Source organism: Cajanus cajan, chromosome 3, assembly GCF_000230855.2.
Source record: "Cajanus cajan strain Asha chromosome 3, NIPB_CcT2T_4, whole genome shotgun sequence".
Taxonomy (NCBI): domain Eukaryota; kingdom Viridiplantae; phylum Streptophyta; class Magnoliopsida; order Fabales; family Fabaceae; genus Cajanus; species Cajanus cajan.
In genome coordinates this window covers 47132428-47154045 of record NC_138519.1, presented here as the reverse complement: position 1 = coordinate 47154045, position 21618 = coordinate 47132428, and the positions used below count along the sequence as shown (strand labels likewise).

General features: G+C 34.6%; 1 protein-coding gene across 3 annotated transcripts in view; it reads left to right on the top strand.

Annotated features, from left to right (window-relative positions):
* The first annotated feature begins 356 nt into the window (after window positions 1–356).
* The window catches only part of LOC109792211 (uncharacterized), a 35408-nt gene continuing 14146 nt past the window's right edge, over window positions 357–21618 (top strand). The window contains exons 1-2 of one of the 3 annotated variants that reach the window (XM_029270099.2): window positions 357–482; window positions 779–999. In XM_029270099.2, the coding sequence (XP_029125932.1) occupies window positions 837–999 (163 nt within the window). In that variant the 5' untranslated portion in view covers window positions 357–482; window positions 779–836. Of the gene's footprint in view, window positions 660–778; window positions 1000–21618 lie in introns of those variants that run through there. The other 2 variants (XM_029270098.2, XM_083070934.1) reach the window with 2 other exon arrangements.

Below are 21618 nucleotides of genomic sequence, written 5' to 3'. Positions count from 1 at the left end.
CCTCATATTGTAGGCACTTTGATCCTTGAAAGTATAAAAATTCATAAAATGTTTTTGAAAACTTAAAATGTTAATCACTTTAGTCTAAAAAAAATATAAGACTTAAAATGATAATATTAATGTATCTTTATAGACTAAAATGATAATAAGTGATTATTTTTAATATTTAAATGAAATAACTAGAACTTTCAAGAAATTATTCAAAATTTTCTTACTTTTAGTGACTAAAATGTCAATGACATGTTTCAGGAATCGAATGGTGTTTTACCCCTTTTAAAACTATTGTTAGAATGTAGCTTTTTTATCAGCCACAAAGAATCCTATAGAAGTGGAAAAGAAATATCCTTTTTTTGCCACATCCTTTTTTGACGAAATTTGAGAATTAGCTTCTTTGTATCTTGATCTTTTCTGGGTGCTAAATAGAATTAGCTTCTTTGTATCTTGATCTTTTCTGGGTGCTAAATTATTCTGATTAGATAAATGTATTTACATCCATCCTTAATTTTTTTTATCTTCTTTTGTTAACAAAGAATATTTAAATTTTGAAGCCTTGAGTAATTTTCTTGACATATTTTATCATTTAACCATCTTTTGATTTTGAATAATCATCCTAGTTTTTTATGATTTGTGCAAAGGTTACAGATCATTTTTATATTGAGGTCAGAATCTAATTAGAAAAATTTGTGTTGATTGGCTGATTTTTGATGCCTAATTACTTGAATTCATCATTCATCGGTTCTTGATATTTGTTTTGCATCTTGATTTCCTCATTTGGCAGCTGAATGGTGACCACCATTTCTCAATCAAGCTGGTTCAAAAGGTGAAATTTGTCAGCCATGCGAAGGAAGATGAAAGACAAACATTCTGACTCATATAGGGTCAATCATCATCAAGAGTGCAGCAGGAACCTTTTTCACATTATTAAGTACCACCCCCTATTGTATCATTTCTTTGAAAGATTTGAATACAATAGGGGTGGTGATGAAACAAATGTTGCAGGTTAGTGCATTTTCCTTACCAATTTCGTCAATCCCTTAATTTTTGCAACAACATCTAGCATTAGTTTGTGCTTTAGGTCAGTTGTTAGGAAAAGAATGGTTAGGAATTTAAGGCCTAAAACAAAAATTTTATTTAAAATTTACTCTTAAATAATTGATAATTTTTTATTTAATTTTTTTACAAAAATTGTTAATTAAATATAATATTTTAAAATTTTGAACATCTCACTTAATGATAAATCTTTCAATAACTATTTTGCAACATAGTCTCAAATTAATCTAAAAAAATTAATTTTGAAAAATAATTATAAAAATATTTATAAATATGATTTAGAAAAACAATTATAAATATTATTTATAATATTTTATAAATTAAAAAATGTAACACATTTTAAAAATAAAATTTTAATATAGTTTAATATTTATAATGAAACACTAATTTTCTTGTTATTATTTTTTTTAGTAATTTTAAGTTAGAGAAAAAAAAAGTCATAATCTCTAATAATACAATATTACTTTTTTAAAATCTTATTTATTGAGATTCAAATAAGAATTTCAAAGTAATTTCATATTTTAAAATTTTTAAATAAGTTTTGAAAAAGTTAAAATAAAATAAAATATTTTTTAAGTATTTTTTATAAAAATTAAAAGAATTACTCTTTAACAAAATGTTCTTATCTTTATCATTATATTCACTATAATTTTCTTATAAATTATAATATTTTTATGAAATTTAGCCTTTATATTTATTTTAATAATATTTTTTATTCAATTCAAACAAATATAATATAATTTTTTAATTATAATAAAATTTCTTAAACTAATAACTCTACAATAATATATGTATAAGCACATTTTCAAATAATTGTATAATTTTATGTATTAACAAATTGATTATAAATAATATAATTAAATATATTTTTAATTATATATATATATATATATATATATATATATATATATATATATATATATATATATATATAAATGGGTCGTGGCCCTAATGCCTTATTGACCTTACCTTAGCCACAACGTTGAGAATGGTTTAGATCTGACTAATTCGCAAACGGAAGCTGATTAAACATAATAACGTTTCCTCAAGTTTTGATCAAGGCCTTACCAAATAACAAAGAAATTCTTACATTATCTCAAATTCTCAATCAGATTTAGTTGAAATCAATTACTTATCTAGAAACTATGATTAACAATTTGCTTAAGTCCTCTTTTAGGCATCTTAAGCCCATCCATATACATAAACTGTTTATAGGATATATATTTGTGGAAATATTTGTAGAAAATATTTGTCTTTTATTTTAATTTGATAATAACAGTTGAGTAATAGAACTTAAATAGCGAAAACAAAGGGAGAAAAATCCCTTAAACAAAAGGAATTAGAATGCCATAAAACAGGAAAGAAATTAAAAAAAAAAAAAGATGAATCCATAATTCAGAATTTTATATGTATGATATATTTAGAATAATAAAATCCAAATATTCTTAATTTATTTTCCTAAATTATTTAGAATAATAAAATTCGAACATTTTTAATTTATCCACACTCCCCCTCAAGTTGGTGCATATTTATCATTCCCAACTTGATAACTTGATGTTCAAATGGTTGTCTTCGTAAACCCTTGGTTAAGACATCTGCAATCTGTTGAGTGGTTGGAACAAATGGAATGCATATTACTCCTTCTTCAAGCTTCTTGATAAAATGTTTGTCAATCTCAACATGTTTTGTTCGGTCATGTAAGACTGGATTATGAGCTATGTTTGTTGTTGCCTTTCTATCACAAAACAATTGAATAGGAAAAGTTAGTGATTTTTCAAGGTCTACTTTTACTACCTTTTTCAGCCAAAGAACCTTAAATATCCCCTGACCCATTGATCTAGACTCAATTTTAGTATTGCTCCTAGCAACAATGTTTTGTTTTTTACTCCTCCAAGTGACAAGATTACCCCATAGGAAGGTGCAATATCTTGATGTTGACTTTCTATCTGTAATAGATCCAACCCAATCAACATCAGTATATACCTCAATTTCTCTTTTATATTTTTGGAAGAAAAAACCTTTTCTCAAGGTTCCCTTTATTTATCGAAGAATTCTATAAATAGCCTCAATATGTTTTTCATATGGAGAATGCATAAATTGAGTCACCGTGCTTATAGCAAAAGCAATGTCAGAACGAGTATGTGACAAATAAATAAGTTTCCACACTAACCTTTGGTACCTGCCGGAGTCTACTGGAACACCATCTTGGACATCTCTAATGTTGGCTTTGACTTCTATTGGTGTGTTTGAGGGTTTGCAACCACTCATTCCTATTTCTTTCAAGAGATCTAAGATGTACTTCCATTGTGAGACTATAATTCCCTTCTTTGATCTTGCTACCTCTATTCCGAGAAAATATCGAAGCTGACCAAGATCTTTAACTTCAAATTCCTTGGCTAAACTTTGCTTCAATATGCTCATTTCTGTTGTATCGCCACCTGTCAATATTATGTCATCTACATAGACAATTAATATCGAGACTTTACCTTCAGTAGACCTCTTTGTAAATAGCATATGATTTGATTGACCTTAACTATATCTCAGATCCTTTACAAACCTTGTGAACCTTTCAAACTAGGCTCTAAGGGATTGTATTAGACCATATAATGATTTCTTCAACCTACATACGTATTCCTTAAATGTCTTAACAAACCTGGGTGGAGGTTCCATGTAGACTTCTTCCTCAAGTCTCCATTCAAGAATGCATTTTTTGCATCTAGTTGAGTTAATGGCCAGTCAAGGTTGGCTGCAATTGAAAGGAGAACTCGAATCATGTTTGGCTTCACCACTAGTGAAAACGTTTCAGAGTAATCCACTCTATATGTTTATATGAAGCCTTTAGCTACAAGGCAAGCTTTGTATCTTTCCAAGGAACCATCCGAGTTATATTTCAATTGAACACCCACTTACAACCAACTATTTTTTTTTTCCATTTTGTAGATCCACTTTCTCTCAAGTAACATTCTTCTTAAGGGCTTTCATCACTTCAAAAACAACTTCCCTCCATTGAGATTTAGAGCCTCTTGAACACTGTTTGGAATTGTGACACTAGATATACTTGTGAGATAAAACACAATATGAGGGTGAAATATTTTTGTAAGACACAATTTGACAAGGGGAGTTTTGTGCACAGTCTAACACCTTTCCTAAGAGAAATTGGAAGATCATCATGAACATGAGTATTTGTTTAAAAATTACTTGAGGGATCATTGTTAGGTTCTTTTTGAGAATTATCATGAATTTCATGATTCATCCTTTAATTAGATTCTTAGAGGTGCTTTGGACAATGTCTCTCTTCCTTTTTTTGCCTAGTGTTCTTTTGTATAAACTAGACCTTTGTGCCATTTCACACACTTCTCTATTGGATCAATAGGATCATTTTGAGATGGCATTACCATGGTTTGCATATTGGCATAATCAATAGGATCATTTAATTCATTTGTTTATGCAAAGTTTTCATTTTCTGCCTCATCATTTTGCAAAGAAATGTTAAGAAATTCAAAGCATAAATCAGATGTGTCTAAAAAATCATCTTCATTGTTGTGCTCCCCTGAAGATGAGACCATTATAATATGAAGTTCCTTCAAAAAAGGTAACATCCATAGACACAAAATAATTTTTTAAAACTAGATCAAAACATTTATATCCTTTTTGTTTAGAGGGATAACCAACAAAATTGCACTTATGTGCTTTGGGGTCCAATTTTGAACTCTTGGGATCATGGTTATGAATGAAAGCTACACTTCCAAAAAAATTTAAGGGTATGTTTGTTATGAGACGTGAATTTGGAAAATAATTAGTGAAAATTTGTAAAGGTGTTCTAAAATTCAAAATTCTACTAGATAATTGATTTATCAAATAGGTAGCAGTTAAAATAGCATCTTCTTAAAGGTACTTGGGGACATTTGTTTGAAAACTTAGAGCCCGAGCAACTTCTGGGAGATGTTTGTTTTTCCTTTCAGAAATCCCATTTTGTTGAGGAGTGTTTGTGCAAGAACTTTGGTGCACAATGCCCTTTGCAATGAAAAAATTGCCCAAAATTTTGTTAAACAATTCCTTGCCATTATCACTATGAAAATTTTTTTATTTGAGTTTGAAATTGTGTTAGGATCATATGATAAAAATATTTAAACACAAGTGAAACATCAAATTTTTCTTGTAAAAGAAACACCCAAGTGGCCCAAGTGTGGTCATCAATAGAAGTAATGAAGTAGTGTTTTCCAGACATAGTTATTATCCTATAGGGACCCCAAATGTCATTATGAATCATTATAAAAGATTCAAAAGTTTTATATGGTTGGGGAGGAAAAATAGCATGATGATGTTTTGTCGATTCAAACGACTCACATTTAAAGGACAACTAATTTTTATTCAAGAATAACTTCGGATACAAATGTCTTAAATGTTGGACATTAGGATGTCCTAACCGATAATTCTATAACAAAATATCTTTATAAAAATAGACATAGAATTAAAACAGGTTTGTTGTTCTAGCCTTCAAAAAAAGGCAATTATTGAGAAGATAGAGACCATTGACTTGCCTAGCACCTCAATCATCTTCCCCGAGGATAAATCCTGAAATTCACAATGAGAAGAACAAATATTAATTCAGCAATTATGATCAAGGGTTAATTTACTAATAGGCACAAGATTATATGACAAATTAGGAACATGTAGGGCATTTTTTAGGGTTAATGAGGGAGAAAAGGTTACACTTCCTTTACCAGCTACGATAGCTAAGGAATTATCTGCAAGTTTAATCTTTTGATTCCCTGCACAGGGTGTATAAGAGGAGAAATATTGGGACAAGAAATTCATATGATCAGTGGCACTCGAATCTAGTATCTAAAGGCCATTAGAACCTGTACATGCAACTGTAGCAATGAAAGGATTACCTGACTAGGCTACAAAAAAAGATGGATTAGATGACCCTATAAAGTGGGATTGGGCTACAAATGAGATTGGGATAGTTTTTGCAAATGCTTTATTTTTTCCTTTGTGAAGGGAAGAGAGTCTAAGGAGGATTATTGCCCTTGATCTGTAATGCTTACTTGTAAAGCACGACTGTCTCCTCCAAACTTGTATCACTACCCTGTTTTTCCTTTGAGGGTGGTTTCCCATGCAATTTCTAGCAGGTTTCCTTTGTGTGCCATGGTCATTTGCAATGGTCACACCAAGGTTTTTGCCTTCCTCCTCATCTATCTCCTTCTAAGTCTTCACCTCAGGCTACAAAGACCCTTCATGAGTACTTTTCAGCATCACTTGCCTCCTTGCCTCTTCTCTTTGTACTTCAGAAAACACTTCACCAAGTGTTTTGTTCAACTCTGCTAGGAAGAAAAATATCTGCCCTCTTTCCAACTTTTTTTTTTGTATCAAACATTGTCACTATTGTTTTCCCAATCTTCTTCTTCAAACATATCCAATTCCTGCCATATTGTCATCATCTTATTATAGTAGACTGTGACTTCATGTTTCCTTTACTGTATTTTTCACATTTAAGTGGTCAATCCAAACACTTGAGGGTGATTATCAAGGTCTGAATATCTCTTTCACAACTTCCCATACGTTATGAGTTGCTGGTAAAAACATGAATGGCTTACCAATTATAGGGTCCATAGAGTTGATTAACCAGGTAGTAACCATTGAGTTTGCGAAACACCACTACTTGTATTTCAAATCAGTGGTGGTAGGAGCTACCACTTCCCCATTCAAATACCCAAGCTTCCCCTTTCCGTCAATCACCAACTACACAGACTTGGCCCACTCAAGATAATTTTTTCCATTCAATTTATGAATGGTGCAAAGTTAGCGAAAAAACACATAGAAGGGGGGGTTGAATATGTGTGTGTGAACAAAGGTATTTTAAAATCATTTTTGCAAGAGTAGTTCTCTTCGTCCACTGAACTTTTGAATATTAGACGATTATGCAAAGCTTGCTTATCATACAGTCAGTGCGTCTGAAAGTTTTATCGTCCACTAGGAAAAATGTCTTACAAAAACATTAATTAAAGTTCTTACATTTTCCTTTTCAAGATAGTTTCGTTTAAGGATAAGTAGCAGATGAACTTTCAGTGTAATAAGTTTGTCAAGCAGACTTAGCATCTTCTTCTAATAGTAGTTTTGAAGAGATGTAGACTTTGGACGAAGTTTTTCACAAAGGTTTAAACAGTAAGGAAGATTTGCGTCTAAGTAAATAAAAAGTGCAATCAATTTATACTGATTCTCTCAACTGAGCTACATCCAGTCTCCTTCAACTTGAAGGGTTCCACTAGATATGAAATAAAGTACATTGAGTATTATCATCCACTCCTGGACTTGAGTATTCTCGACCACTCCTAGCCTTGAGTATTCTCGACCACTCCTGGCCCGTTGGCTTCACTTACCAATGCTAGTATTTTCTTCTCAGCCACTTCTGGCTAGCAGTGAGTATTCTTTGACAAGACCCTCCGGGCTTTACAAGTATTCTTTTCCTAGCCTCTTCAGGCTTTACGATGTTGACAAATGTGGAGTCGGGTTAGAGTGTTTTGGGTTACTCTCACAGAGAGAATACATATATGATCTACACTCACTAAAGTTTGCTACCTTAGTTTTACAGAGACTTAAGCTTGAGTGTTTGGGTTACTCTCATGGAGAGGATACATAGGTTTATAACACTCACTAAGGTTTTCTTCATAACATTTTGAACACCTTAGTTTACAGAGATAAAAATACAATATTACATTGTACATTGTCTATGAGTGTCATCTCTGATCTCTCTATTTTGTGGGCTTGATATCACTCTTCTTCTTCTAATCAAATAGCCCTTGGGCAAAGCTTATGATTATTCTTTCATTGCTTCTTGCCAGCCTCTTCAGGTTTGATGACATTGCATATTTATAGGCCTGTAGAATTTTCCATTTGCATTTGTTCGTTGAAGCATATATATTTGTTCACGACTAGTTTGATCTCTTCATTTAATGCATTTTTCTTTGCATTAAATGTTGCTTCCCATTTATAGACAATGCGTGTATTTTTCTCTGTACTGTTGCAGCAGTGTTTGACTTTATCTGAAACCAAGAAATTATTTGTCTTTTTCTGGTTTTGCAGAAATATAACCGTTGTTCTCTTCTGAAAAAGTAATGTACTTTTTATGACACATGCATGCTCTGTTTTTGCGTACTTCTCTTTGCTTCTTCGTATGCATTTTACGTTGAGCGCTCTGGGATTTTTATAGATGATACCTTCGCTTGTTTCTTCAGACGTGGTTCCATGTTTGTTTGCGTCCCAATCTTCGTCTTCGTTTGATGGTCCTATGCACTTCAAGGTTGACTTGTACTTCAACGTCTGAGTTTAGTGCTTTCATTTTTCTTTGATCTGATTCACAATGTTAATAAGAAAATATTGTTTCCGTCTGGAGTGTCTCTCAGTCTGTGTTTACTTTCGTCTGATGTATGATTGACTTCCTTCTAGCCTTAGACACATCCCTCGTCTAATTTGTACTTTAGAATAGTTCCACTTGACATAGCTTTGTCTGAATATTTTGTGATCATCTGGTACATGTTTGTGTTCCGACTATTCATCTATTGACGCTTGATTTCCTATGTTATTTGCTTCATCTGTCTCAACTTTTGCTGGTTCGTGTCTTGCCTTGGCTATTCCTTGTAGTCTTTGTCTGATACCTTGATGTCTCATTTTGGTAATGATAGACTTCGTCCTTATGCTTGATTGCTTATCATCTGATTCTCTCATCTGGTTTGTACAGTCTTCATGAAATGTGGCATATAATGCCTCTAACTTAGCATTTAATGTTTGCTTGTTGAATCTGCACTTCTCGAGATTTCTTGTACTTTCTTAGTACTATTGTTGTAGAGGTGTTGTCTTTTCCTGGCTGGTAAGTGTACTCGCTCTGACACACGCTGTTTTGATTTGTGCATAAACTCTCGTCCATTTGTCTTATCTTCTTTTTCATACTTGATGACTTCTTGTATTCTTCTGAGAGTGTATATGTTAGATGGCTTGTCTCGTTGTGTCTTCAGACGCATTCTAGCTTTATTAACCTTCTTCTGATCCTTCATCTGTGTATCTGAGTCTTCGTCTATTTAGCTATTGTAGCTAGTTGTAGGTACTTGACTCAGTCTAGGGTGCTCTAGTCAGGATTTGTCCGTCGTCCATGGTCTTGTATCATCTGAATCTCCATTATCTCCCTTCTTATGCTGGACTTGATTCTATTTGAATGTTTGTTTTTCTTGTCTAACATCTTGTCAGCTTTTGTCCTTCATCTTGATTGCTTGTGTCCTGTTCTTTACTCCTTTGTATAGGTGTCTTCGTCTGATGCATTTTCTTGATGCTTGACTCATATCTCTTGATTCTGGTGTTGATGTATATTTTCCATTCTTTGGTTTACCTGTACTTATATCTGAAACACTAACACACTTGTTAGTAATAACAATATGTATTATATTTGTCTCATTCAAAACCTTGCTAGGAATTATTTCCGTCTTCGTCTGACTTAACATGGTGATCTAAAGAGCGTGGTCACTCATAGAACTGGTTGTTGGTGCAGGTTGGGAGTTGCCTCCTCCTGAGGACAACATGCCATTATTCATATCATAGGTGACTGAACTAGAACTTGTGATGGCAGCCTTGGTATTTGATGGAAGAAACTTGGAGAAGTGATTGGCGTTCTCCTCCTAACTTTATCTTCTTGGTCCAATCTTCTCTTGAGGCTTTAATCTTCATGGAACAAGGTTTCAAACTCCAAGAATTTAAAGGATGTAAGAAGAATAGGGTGGCAATCTTCTTGAAGAAGAAGAAGAAATTTGGAACCAAGGCACAAAGGAAGGAATCCTTTGTGAAGGATCTTAAGGAGAAGGTTTTCTCCAAGGTTTGGACCTTTGAAAGTAGAGAGAATTTCTGAAAATTATGATCTCATAAACATAAAAAGTGATTACAAAGCCAAGGAAAAGACTTATATAGTGGGGGGAAGCTTGTGGTGCAAGCTAGACTAACTATGGATCAAGAAAACCATGGTTAGTCCTCTTACACTCAAGCTTGACCGACCTAGTTAGTTTAGGAGGCTTGTAGAGCAAACTTCTAACTTAGAAGCTTGGGAAGCAAGCTAATTTAGAAGCTTGTAGCACAAGCTTCCCAAGTGTGTGGAAGAAGCTATGCGATTCGGCCAAAGGAAGTGAGCTAGGTGGCCCTTGGTGCTTTCCTTCACTTTTCTAATCCAAAAATCTTGGAATTGGTTTAGTTAGGTTCACCAAATGATGGTGAGACCTAGCTAAATCAATTCCTTGGAAAAAAATGAAGGAAAACAAGCCCAATATGTAAAATTTAGCCTAGGCCCACTTCTGGCCCAATTACTAGTTACACCTACAAAACTTACTATTTGTCACTCCACTTTTACTACTAAAAATATGAAAATAAATTACCCTTAACACAAGGTCAAATGGAGCAAAAGTCTCCAAGTAACATACGCTAAATACTCAAAGGAATATCCTACAATAAAAGAAAGAAAGTGCCTCATAAATACAAAGGCTAAAAGAAACCTATACAAGAAACTACTATGTACAAAAGAGTTAGGCCACTTCTCAAGATGTGATGGCCTATATGAAAAGTAGCTTGGGCTTAGAAAACCCACTAACCTCCAAGCCAGTCAATCCTTCATGTATGCTCCTAGCCATAGCTCGAGTAATTGGGCCCTTAGCCCATGGTCTTCCATCATCCCCTCCCTCTTGAAGTGGATTTGTCCTCAAATCTGTAGACTCAACCTCCTCCTCATCAAATCCTGCAAAAGGAATAATATCACTAACATTAAAAGTAGTACTTACTCCATAATCATCTGGAAGGTCTAGCCTATATGCATTATCATTAATTCTTTGGAGGACTTGGAAATGCCCATCTCCTCTAGGATTCAGTTTAGACTTTCTTTGAGAGGGAAATCTTTCCTTTCTCAAATGAAGCCACACTCAATCACCCTCCTAAAAAATGAGGGCTTTCTTGTCTTTGCCTTTATCTAAGGCATATCTCTCATTTTGTTGTTGAATATGGTCGCTAACCCTCTAATGCAATTTTTTTACAAAATCAGCCTTAGATACCCCTTCTTTATGAAAATAGTGATGAGAATTGGGTAGGGGTACTAGGTCTAAAGGTGTAAGAGGGTTAAAACCATACACAACCTCAAAAGGCGAGATCTTGGTAGTTTTATGAACTACCCTATTGTAGGAAAATTCAATGCGGGGCAAATACTCATCTCAAGACTTGTGGTTTCCTTTAAGGACTGCCCTCAACATGGTAGATAGGGATCTATTGACTACTTTAGTATGCCCATCAGTTTGTGGGTGACAGGTAGTTGATAAAAGAAGTTAAGTTCCTAGTTTACTCCAAAGAGTTCTCTAAAAATGACTAAGAAACTTTGTATCCCTATTTGACACAATAGTTTTGGGTAGACCATGCAGTCTAACCACTTTCTTAAAGAAGAGTCTTGCTATGTTTCTAGCATCATCTATCTTGTGGCAAGGAATAAAATGAGCCATTTTACTAAACCTGTCCACTATCACAAAGGTGCCTCTCTAGGTTCTAGGCAAGCCTAATATAAAATCCATACTTATATCCACCCATGGAGAGTTAGTAACAGGTAAGGGTGTGTAGGATCCATGAGACATTACTTTAGACTTTTACTTCTAAACAAGCTATACATCTAGAGAACAACCTCTCAACATCCTTTCTCATATAGGGCCAAAAGAATTTTTCTTTTAACAAGCTTATAGTCTTTTCACTCTAAAATGCCTCATGAGACCATCCTCATGACTTTCTTTAACTAGGAGTTTTCTAGTGGATCCTTGGGGTATACAAATTCTTCCTTCTCTATATAAATACTCCTCAGAAACATAGAAACCTCCTTGAGACTTATGCAAACATTTGTTGAATGTTTCTTTAAATTCAGATTCATTGGTATACAACTCCTTAATGTGATCAAAGCCCAAGATTTGGGACCCAAGAGAGACAAGTAAAGTGTGTCTCCTTGATAAAGCATCAACAACAATATTAGTTTTCCCTTTCTTGTACTTAATCACATATGGGAATTGTTCCAAAAACTCTACCAATTTTGCATGTCTCTTATTCAATTTGCCTTGACCCTCAAATACTTTAGTGACTCATGGTCACTATGAATGACAAACTCCTTAGGAACAAGATAATGTTCCCAAGTATGAAGGGCCCTAACCAAAGCATAGAGTTCTTTGTCATAGGTAGGGTAGTTAAGTGAAGCCCCTTTTAATTTTTCACTGAAATAAGAAATTGGGTGCTCACCTTGCAACATAACCGCTCCTATGCCAACCCCAGAAGCATAACATTCTAGCTCAAAAGTTTTAGAAAAATCAGGTAAAGCTAGACGTGGAGCATGGGTCAGCTTATCCTTTAAAGTTAGGAAGGCTTTTTCTTGTTTCTCTCCCGATTGGAATTCAACATTTTTCTTAACTAAGTCATTTAATGGGGAGGCAAGTGTAGAGAAGTTACGCGCAAATCTTCTATAGAAATTTTCCAACCCATGGAAGCTCCTAACATCTCCTACATTTTGAGGTGTGGGCCATTCTTGGATGGCCTTGATTTTCTCGGGGTCCACATGAACCCTATTTTTGCTAACTATAAAACCTAGAAAAACTACATTATCTACACAAAAGTACATTTCTCTAAATTTCCAAAAAGATGATTTTTCCTAAGAATTAAAGAGACTTGCCTTAAGTGTCCTATGTGATCACTTAGGCAACTACTATATATTAAAATATCATCAAAATAAACTACAACAAACCTACCTATACAATCCCTTAGGACACGATTTATGAGACACATAAAAGTACTAGGAGCATTGGTAAGCCCAAATGGCATAACCAACCAGTCATATAATCCAAACTTGGTCTTGAAAGCAGTTTTCCATTCATCTCCTTCTTTGATTCTAATTTGATTGTATCCGCTTTTAAGATCAACTTTAGAAAATATAATGGCTCCATGAAGCTCATCTAGCATGTCATCAAGCATGGGGATGGGATGCCTATATTTCACAGTGATGTTGTTGATGGCTCTACTATCACAACACATTCTCCATTTTCCATCTTTCTTTGGGACCAACAACATTGGAACTACACATGGACTTAGACTCTTACGAACCCAGCCTTTCTCCAAAAATTCTTGGACTTGAGACTCTATTTCCTTAGTTTCTTTAGGGTTAGTCCTATAAATAGGCCTATTGGGTAGGCTAACTCCAAGGACTAAATCAATTTGATGTTTTATCCCTCTAATAGGAGTAAGGCCCATAGGTCCTTCAAGAGGAAATATATCATCAAATTCTTTCAAAAGATTTTTAACCTCTCTAGGAAGAGTCTCACTTCCAACAATTGTGGCATTACATGTGAGAGTCTTTCTACAAAGAAGAATAAAAGAGGGTTGTTCTATCAAGAGATTTTGCTTAGAAATTATTTTTGAATTCTCTTGATGAACAACTTCTAGGGAGGGGACTTCATTCTCCCTAGTCAACTCTTTATTCTTATGTTTTAAGAACTTTTTTCTTCTCTCTTTTCTTCCTTCTTTTGTTGTTTTTTCTCACCATTTCTTTTGAGTTTCATTTGTCCTGGATCCTCTACCACTTGTTGAGGTGAAAGAGGGTGAAGCACAAATTTCTTTTCCCTGAAGTTGATTTCATTAGTAAGACCATTATGCATGATTTTCTTATCAAATTACCATGGTCTTCCTAACAAAATATGACAAGCTTCCATTGGTGCTACATCACATAAAACTTGATCCTCATAATTCCCAATGGAAAACTTGACCTTCACTTGATAGTCAACTACTATATTTCCATCCTCATTAAGCCAGTGAAATTGATAAGGTTTAGGATGTGGCATAGTAGTCAAACACAACTTCTCAACCAACCTAGTGATACAATAATTGCACCATGAGCCACTATCTACAATGAGAGAACATGTTTTGTTAGAAATATTGCATCTAGTATGAAAAGTGTTCTCTCTTTGAGATAGGGTACCACTAGGTTGGTTGTTAAGGAGTCTCCTAATCATTAGAAGCTCTCCTTCATAAGGATAAGTCAACTCCACATTATCCTCTTGCTCACTTGTTTCATCCTCACATTCATTTGAAGAGGAGGTCATAGTCTCTTCTTAACTACTATAAGTGTCATGCCCCCTTAAGATCATTACTTTCTTTGTGGGGCATTGAGAGGCAATTTAGCCTCTCCCTAGAAACTTGAAACATTTTATATCACTAGTCCTTGTGCTAGTGTGTGGAGTGATATTTCCCTTACCCTTATCCTTAGCTAGTTCCTTGTAGGGTTCTATAACTTTTTTCTTTTCAAGGGATTTTCCTTCCCTCTTGTAGTCTTTCTTATAAGATGTAGAGTGGGAACTTTCTCTTTTAAAAGAAGATTTTCTCAAACGTTGTTGTTTTACTCTTACACAAAGTTGGACCAAGTCATTTAGGTCCCTGTAAGGTAGTAGCTCCACTTTATCTCTAATATCTAACTTAATACCACTAAGGAACCTAGCTACTATAGTGGCCTCTTCCTCTCTTATACACTCCCTCATCATATAAAGCTCCATTTTTTGCCTATACTGTTCCATAGTCATATCCCTTTGTTGGAATCTTTGGAGCTTATTCATAAGCTCCCTTCCATAATAAGAGGGAATGTGTCTCCTCCTCAATGCACTCCTTAAATCATTCCAATATTGGATAGGAGGGTCATTGTGGAGGCGCTTCTCTCTTTCCAAAGAGGTCCACCAATACATTACATGCCCTTGAAAGCTAAGGCTTGCAAGTGGCACCTTCCTTTCTTCACTCGCCCTATGGTAAGCAAAGAGTTGCTCTACCTTCATCTCCCAATCAAGGTAGGTTTCCACATCATCCTTCCCAAAAAATTGTGGGAGATCCACCTTGGATTCCCTAGGTTTAATAGTCCTCATAGGGGTAGGTTCATAATGGTCACCTATATTAAGGCTTTCATTAGGAGAAGAGTATTGCGAGTGAGTGCTTCTACTCCTTCTTTTTCTTTTGATTTCATCTCTCAATTTTTCTTCCTCTTGTCTAAGGAATCTCATTTATTCTTCTAGGATAGCAAGTTGAGTCTCTCTTTCAATTTTCTCTTTTTCTTTTAAAATGGCTTCTTGCTTCCTCCATAGTTTAAGTGATTTAAGCTCTTTAGCAAGGTGATAAATACTCTTTGGAGAGCTATCACTTCCACTATAGTCAGAGTTATGAGACATCTTAAACAAAAGAATTTTCACACAAAAAGATTTTTAAAAACAAATATTTTTTATGCTAGACTTAGCACTTGGAGGTCTAAGTATACAAATTGAACTATGGAGGGAGGTGAGCTACAAAGAGCCACTTAATAACCAAGTCTCTTCAAGTAAAAATTACTAAACCCCCTTATACCTTGTCTTGCACAAAACAATTTTCACAAAAGTTTTCAAAAGAGAAAATAACACACAAGTTTCTAAGTGTCCTAGCTAAACGTCCCTAGGTGTTACTTTGGCCTTTGGAACCTTGGCAACACAACTAAACACATATAGAAGGTACAATCAAAACTTAAAATGCAAAACCATTAAATGATTGAAAACTTAAACTAGACGTGTAAAACAATAAGCCTATATGGAAGCTTAAGAAGCACTAAGAGCTTTCAAGGACTACTCCCACCAAGCACTAAAATGGATTTACCCTAATTGAAAACACTAGGGAGAGATGAAGATGTACCAAAGACACCTTCAAGACACTCCCAATGGCCGTGTACAAAAATGGATCTAGAATTGCAATGAAATTAAATGAAGTGGCTGCACCAAATTTTTCAAAACAAAATCAGCTACACAATTAAAAATCGAATTAGAGACAAATTTAGTGAGAAAAATTTGTGACAGAAAATTTTCGTCTCTAATTTCCGTTTCTAACTCTTGCTTTCAAAATTTTTCTTCAAAATCTTAATTCCTTCAATCCAAGTTCAGCCTCCACTCCTTGCAGCAACTCCTCACAAGTGTTTCACTCCTTCTTTGAAGCAATCTTGATGGTGATTGGCTTCAAGGTGTTTTTCTACCTCAAAAGTCTTCCACACCAAGAGAAATCAATCTCCTAGGCCTCCACAAACAACCTAAGATGCTACCTTTGTATCTTGGCCTTCCAATCCTTCAAAGAAGCATTCAACACACCAAGTAGTTGCTGCAATACAAGAATAAAAACTGAAACAGCACAATTATGAAAGGTGAAACCGAATTGAAGCAAGATGAGACAAGACTAGAAAGATCGTCAACAAAATAAGACAAGCTAGAATTAAGGCACAAAAAGAAAGAAAGCACTTCAAAAGGAGTCCTATCAATGGATCTAGAGTAGATTACAAAAAAAAAATATGATTAGAAAATGAAAACACAATTTAAATCAAAGAGTTAAAATGTTGGACAGTTTTGAAAACCGAGAGTAATTGATTTCTGGTTTTCACTCCTTTATGGCTTTTCCTCTTGTTTCTTCTTTTATTTTTCTTTTGTAATATCTTTTTCTCAATTTTTTTTATACAAATAGGAGTTTAATGTCTTTTATAAGATGTATAAGTCTCGGTTTCAAAGTAAAAATATTTACAAGAGAATTTCACAAACAAAGAGGTTCACTATTATTTGTGTACTACTAGTTTTTCCACAATTTTTAACACATGTTCTTTGATTTTCTTAAACCTTTTGAAAGCTTGAATTGGTTGTTGTCCTTTCCTATTCTCGATCTTCAAGTCCAATCTAGCTCTTGAGGTCTTCAATGGAGGTTTTGGATGAAACAAGCACAAGCTCCAAAGCTTGTTGAAGCAACTAGGTGCATTCGGTTTCTTCCTTGAGAAGGAGGAAGAAAGTTGAACCAAGGCACAAAGGAGGAACTCCTTTGTGAAGGTTCCTAGGGGAGAAATGTTCTCCATGGATTCTAAGACTCTTGGGAAGAGAGAATTTGAGAAAATTTTGATTTCATATATTTCACAAGTGATTACAAATGAGAGGTTTAGACTTACATAGAAATAGGTAGCTTGTGGAGCAAGCTAAGCTTAACCATGGTTCAAGTGAACCATGGTTGGCTTAGCTTGACCATCCACCTTAGTTTAGGAGGCTTGTGGAGCAAGCTTCTATCTTAGCTTGCTTGGGAAGCAAGCTAAGTTAGAATCTTGTAGCACAAGCTTCCCAAGGCACCAAACTAAGAAGCCCAAGGCACCAAAGCTTGTAAGTGGCCTTGGGATTGTTTCCTCAATTTATCCAATCCAAATATTTTGGAATTGGTTTAGTTAGGTCCACCCAATGATGGTGAGACCTAGCTAAATCAATTCCTTGAAAAATATGGAGCTAAATAAGTCTAATATGTAAAATTTGGCCTAGGCCCAACTCTGGCCCAATTGCTAGTCACACCCTCATGCCTTGTTATTTGCCACCCCACTTCTACTACTGAAAAATGTAAAATGGGTGACCTTTAATACAAGGTCAAATGGAGTAAAAGTCTCCAAGAACCTACTCTAAATTCACAATACAATGGTCTATAAAAAGGAAACAAAGTGTCTCACAAATATAAAGGAAAATAAACCTATACAAGTAACTACTATGTACACAATCATATGAAAGGTCTTCAAAATCATCTCATTCCTCTTGGTTCTTTTAATGTATCACCTCTTGGTCTTCTTAGCCTTGGCATGTTTGCATCATCCCCTCCCTCTTGAAAAGGATTTGTCTTCAAATCTCGATAGTCTTCGTGATGGACATCAATACCTACAAATATATAATACCATTCATGAGAGGTGATATTGTCAATTAATAAATGTGAAAGGCATATCCTAAGAGGAATCCTTTCATAGAACCTAATAAATAAATTAATGACACTAGACCTTCTAAAATAATGAATAGGATCTTCTCCTAAACAAAGTCTAGGTATGTTACTAAACCCTAAGAATGTGCTTAAACAAAGACTATAACATCCTAAAGAATTAATCTTAACAACTAGAACATCTTGCCTAAAGTACCCAATGTGGTAACCTAGGCATTCCCTAGAAAATAAGGAAAATACTACTAGAAAATTTCCTAAGCAATTTTGGAGTATATTATTTGTTGGATAGTTATAAAAAGAAAGTGTCAAAAGGAGCCTTGAAGGCTCAAATGTTGTATCCATCAAATAATATAATCCAAAAATTTGGTGTTTTATTAGAATAACTAAGATAGAAGGAGTCTTAAAGAAAGGGAGGCTATCTACCTTGGGCACCACCAAGAAAGTAGCACAAGAAGTGGAACTAAGTGAAGTCCACTTCTTCTTCACTAAATCTTGAAGTTGGGATTCTTTTTCTTTAAAAATAACTGACTTGTGAATCTCCACTTCAAGACTAGTGGCAGCATGAGGGCAAGAGTTACGGTCTTTATGAATGAAAAGAATATTTTTCATAGGATTTTTAGTGATAAAACAATTCTCTTTAATCACAAATCCCTTAGAGGATACATCTTCCTCTTTTCTCTTCCCTAAACAAAATGATTTCTTTTTTTCTTTTCTTTTGATTTTCATTTGTGTTTGATCCTCAGCCACTTGTTAAGGTAAGAGAGGATAAAGCACAAATTTCTTTTCCTTATGTGTGAAGGTGATTTCATTAGTAAGACCATTGTGCATAGTTTTGTTTTCAAATTTCCAAGGTCTTCCTAACAAAATATGACAAGCTTCCATTGGTACTATATCACATAAAACTTGGTCTTCATACTTCTTAATGGAAAACTTGACCTTCATTTATTGGCTAACTACTATGTCTCCATCCTTATTGAGCCATTGTAAATGATAAGGTTGAAGATGTAGCATAGTAATTAAACTCAACTTTTTAACCAACCTAGTGCTACAACAGTTGCACCATGAACCACTATCTACAATGAGAGAACATGCTTTATTTAAAACAATACATCTAGTATGAAAAATTTTCTCTCTTTGAGATAGAGTACCACTAGGCTAACTATTAAGGAGTCTCCTAAGCATTAGGAGTTCTCCTTCATATGGATAAATTGACTCCACATTGGACACTTGTGGTCTTGTTTCCTCCTCACTCTCACTTGAAGAAGAGGTAGTAGTCTCTTCTTGATTAGTATAAGTGTCATGCCCCCATAAAATCGTAACTTTCTTTGTAGGGCATTGAGAAGCAATGTGGCCTCTCCCTAGACACTTGAAACATTTGATATCACTAGTCTTTGTGCTAGTGTGTGGAGTGATGGTACCTTTACCCTTATCTTTATTCTTATCTTTATTCTTAGCTAGTTCCTTGGAGGGTTCTAAAATGTTTTTCTTTTCAAAAGAACTTTCCTCCTCCATGTAGTCTTTCTTATTAGATTTAGAGTGGGAGCTTTCTTTTTTTAAAGAAGGCTTTCTCAACATTTGTTGATCTACCCTTACACAAATTTGGACCAAGTCATTTAAGTCCCTGTAGGGTAGTAGCTCCACTTGGTCTCTAATCTCTAAGTCAAGACCACTTAAGAATCTAGCTACAGTGGTGGCTTCCTCTTCTCTAATACATGCCCTCATCATGTATAGCTCCATTTGTTGCCTATATTGCTCAATAGTCATATCTTTTTGTTGGAGCCTTTGGAGCTTATTCAAAAGCTCTATACCATAATAAGAGGGAATGTGTCTCCTCCTCAATGCACTCCTTAAGTCATTCCAATATTGGATAGGAGGATCATTATGGAGGCGTGATGGCAAAGGAAGGAGGAGTGATTGAAGTTCTTCTCCTAAGCTTCACCAATGCACGGATCTTTTTCAAAAGAGATTGAGTCCGAAGCTCGGAACACTTGAATGAAGGAAGATTTTTGGAACTAAAGTTTCCTAAGCTATGGAGGGAAGTATCCAAGCTTAAGAAGCAATGGATTGCTCACTTCAAAAGGAAGGAAGAAGATGAACTTTCCTAGGATTTTGAGGTGAGAACTCTTGGTGACTTTGAAGGGGAAACTCAACAATAATGCTCTCAAATTTCATTAATCTCAAAGTGATTACAATGAGTGAAGGAGGAAGCTTAAATGGATCTGGAATTAGGGACACTTGGCGCCAATGTGGAGGCTTCACATGTGGCGCCAAGTTTTGAATTCAAATTTTGAATTTGAATTCAAAACTTAACTCACATGTGCAAGTCCGGTTCACATTGATGCTAGGTGTATTTAGGTTTGATTTAGTGTGCATTTAGGGTTGAATTTGAGTCACACATGTTCAGCCAAGGTGGCACCATCCATGTGACTCAAAATGCAACTTAAATGCATGCTAAATTAAACCTAGTTTTGCCTAATTCAATTAAAATAATAATCCTCCTTAAATCCTAATCTAATGACCTAAATACAATGGTCAATGAAATACAAACATTAGGAAATAATAAAAGAAACAAAATGAGCCCAATATTGGGTACCAAAAGCCCAAAGGCCCTAAAGCCCAAAACTAGGCCCAATAGGCCTATGGCCCAAAAATGATACTCTATGTGGTCCAAAATACAAGACCAAAATATGTGAAACCTATACTAATATAATATGTACAAAATATAAGAAAAATGGATATATCAAGATAGGCCCATGTGAAATTTGATTTAGGCCCTCCAAGCCCATAGGGCCCATTGGGCCTTGACTGGCCCAATCTTCTATGTCTAGCCCACTCCTCTTGGATCTTTGAGTGTGTCACCTCTTGCCTCCCTAAGTATGATTCCGTCATCCCCTCCCTCTTGAAAAGGATTTGTCCTCAAATCTCGAGGATGTATGGAATAAGAATTATCACCTACATACACAACATGCCAAGTATAAGAAGTAAAATTTTCATGATAAGAAAATGGATGATGGATCCTAAGAGGAATCCTTATATCTAACCTAAGAAAGAAAAATAAACTATCAAAATTAGACTCCCTAAAAGTAGAAATAGGATCCTCTTCTAAGTATAACCTAGAATGAAATCCTAAAAATGTAATGACACTATGGTTAAAACAATGAAAAGAATGATTCTTAAAAACTACAACATATTGCCTAAAGTACCCTAAATGGTAACCTAGGCATTTCCTAAAAAATAAAGAAAATACTACTAAGAAATTTCCTAAACAATTTTGAAGAATATTGTTTGGTAGATAAAAAGATAATGTCTCATGGAATCTTGAAAACTTGTATAAACTATTTTTGTCTTGTAGGGAAAGAGGCAAATTAAGTTCAAATAAATATGAACTTCCTATAAGATCAAAAATAGAATATGAAAGATGGCAAGATGTATCTATCAAACAATATTTTCCAAAATTTGGGTGCATTATTAGAACAACTAAGGTAGAAGGAGTCCTAAAGAGAGGGAGGCTATCTTCCTTGGGCACCTCCAAGGAAGTAGCATAAGAAGTAGAACTAAGTGTAGTCCACTCCCTCTTCACAACATCTTGAAGTTGAGATTTATTTTTCTTTAAAATATTTTGTTCTAGAATCTCTACTTCATGACTAGCGGTAGCATAAGGGTAAGAGTTAAGGTCTTGATGTATGAAGAGAGTATTTTGCAAATGGTTTATAGAACAACTCTCTTCACTCACAAGTCCTTTAGAGGAGA